At 37.3% G+C, this 12,675-nt stretch overlaps 1 protein-coding gene across 1 annotated transcript; it reads left to right on the plus strand.

Moving 5' to 3' along the window:
• The first annotated feature begins 1,119 nt into the window (after positions 1-1,119).
• LOC129941797 (uncharacterized) lies at positions 1,120-6,784 on the plus strand. Its single transcript, XM_056050523.1, has 3 exons — positions 1,120-2,010; positions 2,084-6,413; positions 6,465-6,784. Exons 1-3 carry the CDS (start codon positions 1,120-1,122, stop codon positions 6,782-6,784), a joined length of 5,541 nt encoding a protein of 1,846 aa, XP_055906498.1.
• Positions 6,785-12,675: the final 5,891 nt, after the last annotated feature.

Here is a 12,675-nt window from a genome sequence, read left to right on the forward strand (position 1 = left end):
AATGTTTATACAATACAAAATTCGAATTCGGGAATATTAATTTATGACAGCTAAATATAAATAGGACGAACTTACCTTTGGCTTTAGCACGTTCAGAAAGCATCCTCGCTAATTGCACCATTTTCACTGCTCTATTAGACATTTCACACGCACTTTTACAATAACTTTTCACTTTAAAAATAACTTTTTATTACTCTTCACTGCAGATATGACTAGTCACAACAACATAAATCAACTTATGACTCGGATTTCGCGAAATTAATATTAAATTGGTTAAGGCAGAGGAGCCTAAGTAAACTTAGATTTGCGATTTTTGAAATTCAAATATGCCATAACGGCCAAACTCGATTTATCATTTTAAAAGAAATGTGTTCTGGTTTGCCAAAAGAGCTTAAGTCAAGTTAAATCTATCAACTATCATAACCGTGATTTTCCATAACAGCCTATCTTAAGTTAAGAAAATTTAATTTTTCTTCTATTTGGGGCATAACAGCCTATGTTGACTTAAGAAAAATTTATAAACGGCAGTTTTTAATTATGGGCAGAAAATAATTTTCTTATCTTGACTTAAGTTTTTATTCCTTATTCATTTTTTAAGAAAATAAGAAAGTAATATTAACCTATCTGAAGATAAGTTTGTATGGCTAAGCAAACATAAGATACTTAAAGAACATAAGTTGAGTTATGAAACCAACGTTATAAAAACATGATTTTTTCTTGAGTTAAGTTGTTAGGGCAAATGGACATTTTTGAAAAGTAACTTAGGTTGTTAGGTTTTTTGCTTATAACATCTGTTTGAAAAGAGATACAGACGTAAAAAATTGAGAGTGTATAGATCTTGATATTTTAAACAGGATTATGAACAAAACTTATTTTCGTCATAACTCAACTTAGGCGGTTATGGTTTGTGGCCACTGAAATATTAAAATACAAATTGTAAACCAAGGTAATATAATATGAAAACACATTATAAAAATATGTACATTATATAAATAAACTAAATAAATTTCAGAATTTTTAAGCCGCTATATAAAAAAAAAAAAGTATTTCTTTTGCGACTATAAAAGCTTGGTTTTCGTCTTAACATTTCTTAAAAATTCTTGACTGATTATACAAGTTATGTCGAGCAAATCTGCTCCAAAATCAACATCAACGCCAAATGCTGGTAATAGTTGTAAGCTCTGCCGTGAGCCCGACATTCCTGAAGTGGTAGCTTGTGACAAATGCTCCACATGGTTTCATTTCCAATGCGTCAACGTCGGTTCTTCTGTTAACGACAGAAGTTGGGTATGCGAAGCCTGTCAAAGGTCATCAAGCCACCATTCACCTGCTCGTTCAATCATCTCCACTGTGGCGTCCAAGGAAACATCCAAATCCCGGAAAAGAAGAGATCTTCTCTTGAAAAGACTCGAAGAAGAAAAAGTCCTTCGAGAAGCAAACTTGCAAAAGTACTTAACAGATAAGTACAAAATTCTCGAAGAACTAAGCAGTTCAGATGAAGAAAACATCCAAGGTAAGTCGGTAGATCGTAGCCAATTAACAGAAAAATGGGTCCAAGATACCCCAGCTAATATCCCAGTCTCTGGTGCAGCTAACACCCTTGCTAAAGAAAAAATACAACCAAAACCTGTTATCGTTCCTCAAAAGCAGCCCAACCCAAGCAACCTTGTTCCATTACAAGTAGAAAACCCTACACCAAGTGGTCAAATTCACCCTACTTATTCCGAACCTCAACAAAATACGCTTTTACCATCTCAGTTAGCGACTCGACAAGTGATATCAAAGGACCTGCCACTCTTCCATGGTCATCCTGAGGAGTGGCCAATTTTTATAAGTTCCTTTGAGCACAGCACAAACCTCGCCGGTTATACTCACGCCGAAAACTTAATGCGCCTGCAAAAATGCCTACGTGGCAGTGCACTTGAGACAGTAAAGAATCGCCTCTTATTGCCATCGATGGTGCCAGATATAATTAAAACTCTTCGAATGCGTTTCGGTAGACCAGAGCACGTACTTCACGCCATGATTGCCAAAGCAAAAAACCAAGCACCTCCTAAAGCTGATAAAATGGAAACGCTTATAGAATATGCGCTCGCGATCCAAAATGTGTGCCGTAATGGAAGCATCACAGATGACAGCCCACTTGAACAACCCCACGCTTCTCAAGGAATTTGTTGATAAGCTTACTCCACATCTTTTGTTGAACTGGGCCCTATTTTCAAAAGATTTACAATCACCCACACTGCCAGAGTTTTCAAATTGGTTAAGCGAAATTGCGGAAGCTGCTTGTACCGTCACAACGCCAATCGTGCGCACAGACAAACTGGAACGACGTAGTAATCACTTCTTCACTCACGACGTAGTCAAAGCACCTACATCAAACATAGATCGTGAAAGTAGCACGAGACAATGTTATGTCTGTAACGATTCCCATCCATTGGATTTCTGCTACGAATTCAAACGATATGGACGTTCTGAAAGATGGAATGCCGTAAAAAAGAACAATTTATGTCACACGTGCTTAAAAAAACACCCTCACGCGCGATGTCGATCAACACTATTGTGTGGAGTGGACGGATGCACAAGAAAACATCACAAGCTTTTACATAATTCAGCTGCTGATAGTACTCCCCCCAGGATGCAAATTGGCTCAACTTTAGGATGCCATTACAACCGCTGCGACGATAATATACAAAACAATATCGTTTTTAGAATTATTCCAGTGAAGCTTTATGGAATAAATAAAACGTGTAACACCTTTGCTTTCCTGGACGGAGGCTCATCCCTGACGTTGATTGACGATGAACTCGCTTGTGACCTGAACCTTGCAGGGAGGTCCGAAAATATTTGTTTAAAGTGGACTTCCGAAACTACACGCGTTGAAGAAAACTCACGTATCGTCACATTGGGCATATCAGGTTCCTCTGAAGGATGCCAGAGATTCACCCTCCACAACGTTCGCACCGTAAACAATTTAGGGCTACCAAAACAATCCGTATCGAGTCATATTATGCAAAATCGTTATTCGTACATGAGAGGTTTGCCTATTCCTTCGTATGACATGGCTCAACCAAGAATTCTTATTGGAATGGACAATTGGAAACTTGGCGTATCAATGAGAGTGTTTGAAGGCAACTGGTCCGAACCAATGGTGACTAAAACGCGCCTAGGTTGGTGTGTTCATGGTCCTGAAAAAGACATACAAACAAATTTTAAAAACACTGAATTTGCATTGAATATATTTCAAAACCAGAATGATACAGAGCTTCATCAACTTGTAGAAAACTTCTTTTCAATTGAAAACATCGGTGTACGCATTCCAACGCTTCAAATGGTATCCACAGAAGAAAAAAAGGCCATCAGAATTCTTGAAGAAACGTGTGTTCGTATCGAAAATAAATATGAAGTCGGTCTTCTTTGGAAGTACGATAAATTCAATTTGCCTGACAGCTATTCCATGGCGTTTAATCGTTTTCAAATACTAGATCGAAAAATTCAAAAGGATGTTCGGCTGAGTGAAAATTTAAATGAGCAGATTTTGATTTTAGTAAGCAAAGGTTATGCAAAAAAATTGTCCGATGATGAGTTAAAAGTGAATCGCCGTGTTTGGTACTTACCAATTTTTATAGTGAGAAATCCGAATAAACCATCAAAGGTAAGGCTCGTGTGGGATGCAGCTGCGAAATGTGACGGTGTTTCACTTAACGATTTTCTCTTGAAAGGGCCAGACCAATTAGTACCAATCACAAACGTCCTATATGGTTTCCGTTGTGGAAGGTTCGCAATTTGTGGCGACATAGCCGAAATGTTTCATCAGGTGTCAGTGCGCAAAGAAGACAGGTCGGTTCAACGTTTTTTGTGGAGGGACAATAAAGCAATGCGTGCTCCTAGTGTGTATGAGATGCAAGTTTTGACGTTTGGTGCTAGCTGTTCACCGTGCATTGCTCATTATGTAAAAAATCAAAATGCATTGCGTTTTTCAAGAACAAAATCAAGAGCCGTTGAGGCTATATTACAACATCATTATGAAGACGACTTCATCGATAGTATGGATTCCATAGATGACATCATTCAACTGGCTAGAGACGTTAAATCTATACATGCAGATGCCGGCTTCCATATAAGGAATTGGATGTCGAATTCTACCACCGTCCTTGAAGCGCTGAAAGAAGATGGAACGAAAACGAAATCAACAGCTTCCTCAAAGGTTTTTGGAATGCATGATACAAACATGGTGGCAACCGAAAAGGTTTTAGGCATGCATTGGAATACATCGTCTGACACGTTTACTTATGTTTTGAACTTGTATAGCCTTAACAGAAAAGTTATTATTGAAAATAAAGTGCCAACAAAACGTGAAGTTCTTAATATATTGATGTCGATATTCGATCCACTGGGATTTCTTTCTCACTTTCTTGTTTTTGTAAAGGTGCTCCTACAAGATATTTGGCGTTCAGAATTAGGTTGGGATGATGAGTTACCTGAAGCCTTATATGAAAGATGCTTGAGGTGGCAGATGTTGTTGCCTCAAGTTGCTGAACTCCAGATTCCAAGATGTTATTCTCTTAACTTGAACCAAACTAAAACGTCAATTCAACTTCACACATTCGTCGATGCAAGCGAGAATGCATATGCTGCCGTGTCTTACTTTCGCATTGAATACGAAAATAAAATCGAAACGGCCATAGTAAGCGCTAAAACCAAAGTTGCTCCAAGGCGACCATTATCAATTCCGAGGTTAGAATTGCAGGCTGCTGTTCTAGGGGTGAGACTTATGAATTCGATATGTAACGCACATCGTTTTTCCATAAGTCAGAAATTTGTATGGTGTGATTCAAGGACCGTGCTGTCGTGGCTTCGTACTGACCCTCGAAATTTTCAACAGTTCGTTATGTACCGAGTAGGTGAAATTTTGGAGTCTTCTAGTGTTTTGGACTGGAAGTGGATTCCCTCCAAAATGAATGTGGCAGATAAGGCAACAAAATGGAATTCAGATCCCAACTGGGATTCATCCGATGAATGGTTCAAAGGACCTGCTTTTCTTCACAAAAATCAAAGTGAATGGCCACAAATGCCACAAATAGAAACAATAGACAGAAGTGAATATAGACCTTATTTGCTGCAAATTAATGCAATTGAAAACTCATGTAAATTAATTGAGGTGAGTCGTTTTGGAAGTTGGAGAAAATTATGGCGTTCTATGGCGTATGTCTTCATGTATGTTGAACGATTAAAAAAAAAAGTAGAAGAAAAGCGAAGAAATCTAGGAAAAAGTGAAAATATTTTAAAGCAAAGAAATCCTGAAATGCAGTCCTGGAGCAAACTTCACAATTTTGTTTTATCGTCAGACGCAATCAAAAAATCACAAATGCTACTTTTTCGGCAAGCTCAATCAGAAGTTTATTTTGAAGAAATACAAAATCTAAAACACCGAACTATGAGAAAAACGTCACCTTTTTCCAGTAGCAGCCCCCTCAGAAAACTCTCTCCGTTTTTGGACGAAAACGGAGTATTGAGAATGCAAGGACGCACTGCTTTCGCCGACTTCGTAAATATAGACTGTAAAACACCAATTATTTTACCTAAGACGCATTGCATAACTAGCTTGGTAGTTGACGATTACCACCGAAAATATCATCATCTCAATCATGAAACGGCCTTGAACGAAATACGTCAAAAATTTCATATTTCGGAGCTGAGAGTATTGCTTAAGTCTGTAAGACGAGACTGCCAAGCTTGTAAGATTCAGAATGCTCGTCCTCAAGTTCCTGAAATGGCCAATTTACCAAAGGCTAGGTTATCAGCGTTTTGTAGGCCTTTTACATTCGTTGGGGTGGATTTTTTTGGACCGATTATAGTGACGGTAGGAAGACGAAATGAGAAAAGATGGGGTGCATTATTCACCTGCCTAACTATTCGAGCAGTGCATGTAGAAATAGCTCATAGTTTGACTACAGATTCATTTATCATGTGTCTACGGAATTTTATGGCTCGGCGTGGGACACCTTTAGAAATATATAGCGACAATGGTACCAATTTCCGAGGCGCAGAAAAGGTGTTGAAAGAGGAATTAAAACAGTTTGACTTGGGTCGGGTGGCTGATGAGTTCGTGACAGCAGAATTAAAATGGAATTTCAATCCACCCACCACTCCTCACATGGGTGGTGCATGGGAAAGGCTCGTACGATCAATAAAAACCGTACTTTACAAAATTCTTTCTTCGAGAAAAGTTGGAGACCAAAGCTTGCGATGTGCACTTATTGAGGTTGAGAATATTATAAATTCCAGACCTTTAACATTTGTTTCCTTAGATGTGACTGATGATGAAGCGCTAACGCCAAACCATTTCCTTCTCGGTAGTTCAAATGGATTGAAAATACCTTGTGATCCGGTAAATTTGGATTTGCGAAAGAGTTGGAAACAATCACAAATGTTAGCTGATATTTTTTGGAAATGGGTTTAAGCGTTCCTACCAACACTCAATAAGAGATCAAAATGGTTCATCAAAACAAAGCCAATTACAAAGGGTGACCTGGTTATCATAGTAGATAACGACCTGCCAAGAAACTGTTGGCCAAAAGGACGAGTAGTTGATGTTGTTACCGCAAAGGACGGACAGGTACGCCGAGCAAAGGTTCAAACGGAGCATGGTGTGTACGAGCGGCCTTCGGTGAAGTTAGCAGTTCTAGACATTGCTGGCAGGGAACAAGAGAGTAAGCCAGATACGGGTTGTAGTCAGCTTACTGGGGGCGGTATGTTAGCGACATCTGCATTGTCGCAGTAAGTTTACCCAATACTTCGAAGACAACCCTGATCTTTATTGCAGCTGTTGCAATTTGCAATGTGCAAAACTCAACTTAACCTATTTCGCTTTCCTTTACCTCATTTTTGTATCTGAAATCTGAGTAGAAAGACTACATATTGAAATATTTAAAACCTTTCTTTTTGTAAAATTATTTTACAGTAAAATATTAAAATACAAATTGTAAACCAAGGTAATATAATATGAAAACACATTATAAAAATATGTACATTATATAAATAAACTAAATAAATTTCAGAATTTTTAAGCCGCTATATAAAAAAAAAAAGTATTTCTTTTGCGACTATAAAAGCTTGGTTTTCGTCTTAACAACCAGATTCTAATGAATCGACATTTTCTGCAGCGAACGTGATTTGGCCTTGAATGCCACACTTCACAGACATACCTAAACAGTTTATTGTTGTTGTTTTTCAATCCAAATAAAAGAAACAAAAATATTCCGTTATCTTCCTCGACCATAACAAATTGTAAGTAAATTTCCCTTAAAATTAAAATCTGTAGAATTGGGTGTTGTATTTGATAGACTGATAAAATGTTTCAATAACTCGAAAGCACCAAGGAAGCCTAGCGAATAAGAACTTTTTTCGAGTTTTTCGTTATCCATGATGGAGTACTATTCTTTAATGATTAACATGAAGAGGACCATTGAACTGTTCGACGAAATGGCAATACAAAGGAAACTTAAGCACAATATCAAAAACAGGCATATGGAAGCTGTGAAAATTTCCTACTCCGTGGGATCTGCTAATGCACCAATACCCACATTTAAAGGAAAATCAAAATGGGTATGATAAAAAGTTTCCTATATTAAGATGAAATGTAGGTTAAATATACAGGATATTGGCCTTTGGACTGTATGGTAGGTAACGGTACTATGAATTTTGTTACATCAATGTGTAAGTTTTTTTTCCTAGAACCTTTTTTTTTTGCTTTTTAAAGGAAATTGTTCTATACCAAAAATGTCTTAAAATTAATCGGATTTGCTCTGCATTTTGGACATTTTATCACTAAGTCTTTTTAACCTGCCAAACAATTATCGTTGTTCTATGGATTTTGAAAAAAAAGTGTATCTACCAAACTTATACAAAATTACATCTAAGTTACTCTTTTCGTTGCGTTTTTAAAAGTAAAAGTTAGTTTTTTTTTATAAAAATAATTATGTATAATCTATTATTTCTTGTTTGTTGCCGTTAATAAAATTAAAGTGTTGTGAAAAAATTTATGTAATTTTTGTGTACAAATTCTTGTTATTTAAAGATATAAATATTAATATAAACGACAATGGTTAGGTGTTGTTATGCTATCTTTGGCTATGGACGGCACCTTGTACCAGCAATTTGTTCGCATCCACATCTTTTCATGCCAACAGCACTCTTTTGCATCTACAAGTCCAAGTTTATTAAATACCCGCGTCAAAAAAATAACACGTATACCTGCGCAGAGTCTCTCGAACGAAACTAAAAAGCCCGTAGTTTCTCTTCTACTTCGAATATCTTTATTTTTTTTTAAATCTATAGAATAACATATTAATAACGAAATAAAACAAGTCTTTATTAGTTTTTGTTTAATTTAATAAATAAATGGCAGTCTTTTTATTAAGCCTCTTAAAAAAGTTTCTTTTTCATCAGGGGTACAAAAACTTGAGCACAATTTTTTTTTCTTTAAGAAACAAACAAAAAAAAAATTCATAATCTTAAAGCTAAAATATAAAGGAACAATACAAAAATTAACATTCACAACCAGATGTTTTTTCGTGGCAGTCACATTGTAAGTTGCACACATTTTATCAACCGTGTCAACGCCTCCCTTTGTTGCATTTCCCAGATTCTTCATTGATTTCTTGATTATCATGCATACTTGATACAAGGAGAACATTCTTGTTCTTTTTTGGCACATAGGAAACAAGGGTACAAATGCCTCTATGTCCGAAAAAACTGTATTTTTCTTCTCGGCGTCTTACCTTGGTGAAGTTTTTAGGCAGTTCTCTCTTATTTTTTCGAATCGTACCTAGCACTGTCAGCCTGTTATCCTTTACTAACTTATCAATAAGGGGAAGACTTGAAAAAAAGTTGTCAATTGTTATGTTGCGGCCACTGTTATGAATAGCATTACTTTGACGCACAACCAATGACATCGCTGAGTTATCCACAAAATAGGGACCTTCAGGTTGTTTTCCCAAATAAACTTCCATGTCGGAAGTATAAAACATTTTCGCATCTGTCAAGCCATATATTTTAATCCCATATCTATTTGGTTTCGATGGAATATACTGTCTAAAATTGGAACGACCTCTGAACGCTTCTAGCTTTTCGTCGATTGTTACAAATTGAGATGGGCTGAAGTATTTTTTGAATGACGCTTTGCCTTCTTCAAACAAATCTCTTATGGGAGCCGATTTGTAAACAGAAGTGCGTGCAGCTCTAGTGCTTTTGTCATCAAACCTGAGACACCGCAATAATAAATAGAACCGATTACAACTCATATTCAAACGAAAGATATCTGGGGACGTGCCATCAGTTTTGATAAATCTTTAGCATTCAGACAACTATTTCTCCGAACACCAGCAAAGAGTAAGAACTCAAATAGTGCCTGAATTTCAACCTCATCAGTTTCCCAGCAATCCATTTCTCTTTCAAACTTAGGTGCTAACACATCTGCAATCACTTCTGCACTGACATCTCTAAATGTAGAGAGTTCGCTTCGGGAGTAAATTCATTTAATGCTTACTAGCAGAATAATTAACTCAAAACTGGGCAACTCTTCTAGCAGACGATTCGTTAGTAGAGGGACACCGCAAGGTGGTGTTCTATCCCCTCTCCTCTGGAACCTAGTGGTGAATGAAATCCTAACTAGTCTGGATGCGGAGGGTTTCAGAGTGATAGCCTATGCGGACGACGTTGCTAAGCAGTTTCAGGAAAGCATCTTAATATCCTAAAAGAACTCTTACAAAATGCCTTGGACAGACTTGGGCTGATTGGACTGGACTGGGTGTTAACCCACACAAAACTGATCTGGTCTTATTTTCGAGGAGATACAAAATTCCATTTGTCAACCCTCCTTACATTAAAGGAATCCAATTAGAATTCTCCGACGAGGCTAAATACCTAGGTCTTGTCCTAGACAAAAAACTAAATTGGAAACGCAACGTACAGGAAAGAGTCAAAAAAACTACTGTAGCTCTCTTTTCTTGCAAAAAAGCTATTGGTAATAAATGGGGTTTACAACCCAGAATCACGCATTGGCTATACACATCGGTAATCAGACCGATTTTAACGTACGGTGTGGCAGTATGGTGGACTGCTTTAGAGAAAGGTATAAACAGGGACAAGTTAAATAAAGTCCAACGTTCAGCCTGCCTGTGTATAAGCGGATCGCTTCGCACGACCCCGTCTGCAGCACTGGACACCTTGCTCTACCTTACACCTCTTGACATATTTAGCAAACAAATAGCGTCAAGCTCTGCTATTCGCCTCAATGCTTCTTCGCAGTGGACTAACAACAACATTGGCCACTCCGTAATTTTAAGGTACTTAGAATCAATTCCAAAGCACACAGACTACACCATCCCCCAACTACAATTCGACAGGAATTTCCAGATTTCTATACCTACCAGATACTTTTGGGAGGATAGGACATTCTTAGAGGATGAGTCAATCCACTTTTACACAGATGGCTCAAAAACCAAAGAAGGGGTTGGTGGTGGTGTGTACTCTGAACGACTGAAATTAAGTCTCTCATTCCGCCTTCCCAATCATTGTAGCGTGTTCCAGGCGGAACTTTTGGCGATTAAGGAAGTCTTGTCTTGGCTCAAAGAAAACGTGATATCAACATCTGATATCCATATTTTCTCCGACAGCCAGGCCGCTATCAAATCTCTGGACTCTGTCTCTACAAACTCTATAACAGTCCATAACTGTCGATCATCTCTAATGGAGATGGCGCAGCAGTTTAATATTCACCTATGCTGGGTGCCGGGCCATAGAGACATTCCAGGTAACTGTAAGGCAGATGAACTCGCCAGGAACGGTACAGTACAGCCAATCCTACCACGTTTGGCAAGTACTGGCATACCAATCGCTACTTGTAAACTGCTACTAATACAAGACGCTGCGAGGGGTGCAGGCACCAGGTGGAACAACATCACCACGTGTCAAGCCACAAAAAACATATGGCCAACACTTTATTTAAAACGTTTAAGGTGCTTGCTCTCTCTAAGCAGATTGCATATAAGCTCGATAATAGGTGTCATAACCGGACACTGTCTAAAAGGAAAGCACGCCACGAGACTAGGCGTATTCTCAAATGACTTTTGCAGAAGCTGTATGGACGAGTAAGAGGAAGAAATCATCTTCTCTGCACATGCCCTGCTCTAGCTCGAAAACGCAAGAATTACCTAGGAGAATTCTTCTTTAACGATCTAAACGATCTAAATCTAATCGGTATAATCAGCCTCTCACGTTTCGTAAGCGACTCTAACTGGTTCCATTGAGCTTAGGAGGAAACCTCAAGATTCATGTGGTATCACAATGGGCCATTAAACTGGCCTAAGTGTATCCGTTTCCATCTTGGACAGCCACTATAACCTAACCTAACCTAGGTGTTAACAGTTTTATTTGTTGATTCGTGTAGGCAGTGATCTGGCTCATTACATTTTCAGAATAAAACAACTTCCATATCTCACGTGGTTCCTTCATATTTTTTTGCTTTGACCTTTACACCAGGTAGCTGGGTCACAATTTTCCTATTTCTTCGTCTTACCTTCATTGTGGGAGGATTTTTCTTCCATTTTGAGCTGTTATATTTGCGTATTTAGAAGTCTGCAGAGTTTTTTGCAACTTCTCCATCGCTTTCACAACCATCATCTTTCTCAGAGGGAATTTCTGGCTCCTGTCGTTCAATCAGGTCCTCCACTTCACTGTCATCTTCATCGTCGTAATTCGAATCCGAATTTTCCTCTTCAAACATCAATTTTATCCTTTCGGAATCCATTAATAAAATTGTGAAAGAAAAGTCAAAATATGGGAACATCCACAGTTCGCAGTTCGTAGCTCACGTGCAAGTTTTCATTCGACGGAAATGTAATTTGCCTAATATTTTGAATCAATATTTGACGTATGGCAGCTATAACTGTCTCCGAATGTTACTTTATGTTACTTTATCCTTCTTTTAACGTATAAATTTAAACTATTATAAAAGAATAAGAAAGGCAAATTATTTATTCTTACAAGTTAACATTATCTATATAATTATACATTTTGAAACAGCTTAAAAACATGTACAGTCTTATTTAAAAATGCTATATATAGCCTACATAAAGTTATGTAGTCTCTATAATGCCTCTAAACGCAAAAATGCTATTTATAAAACTTATACTTGCATAGTCCCATAATAAGCTAAATGCGTTTTGAGGTTGAATAGAGCCTACATAAGGAAATTATTGTTATTATTATTTCGTAAATGTCATTTTGATTTCTCTCCTCTCTTTTTGAAATAAAAATAACAACATTAATGCCTCTCCAGTATAGCTCGTGACTTCGTGAGCCGAAGAAACGAAGAATTAAAAAAAAATATAGATTTTCGAAAGAGAATATCATGAAAATAATTGGAATTCTTTTGTTATATTTTAGTTGTTATGACAACAAGCTGATTTTATAGACATTTTGGTCCTTTTTTAATACAAGCATTGTATAACTAAAATTTATAGCAGAATTTTTTATAAATAGGAATTTTCGCAACGTTACATAGAGCCTACATAAATCCTTATTCACTGTATAAGTATTCATCTGTTTAGCGAATTTTATTAAATAAGACTGGTAGTATACAATTAATGCAACTATTATTAGCCGTGTTTT

The sequence above is a fragment of the Eupeodes corollae genome, chromosome 1, assembly GCF_945859685.1.
Source record: "Eupeodes corollae chromosome 1, idEupCoro1.1, whole genome shotgun sequence".
Classification (NCBI taxonomy): Eukaryota; Metazoa; Arthropoda; class Insecta; order Diptera; family Syrphidae; genus Eupeodes; species Eupeodes corollae.

Bases quoted from the DNA above. Each gene is read 5' to 3' on its own strand.
- LOC129941797 (XM_056050523.1), top strand. From the start codon at position 1,120: ATGTCGAGCAAATCTGCTCCAAAATCAACATCAACGCCAAATGCTGGT. The intron at 2,011-2,083 runs GTACTTCACGCC...AAACGCTTATAG, and splicing joins GTTTCGGTAGACCAGAGCAC to AATATGCGCTCGCGATCCAA. The intron at 6,414-6,464 runs GTTGGAAACAAT...AATGGGTTTAAG, and splicing joins AAATTTGGATTTGCGAAAGA to CGTTCCTACCAACACTCAAT.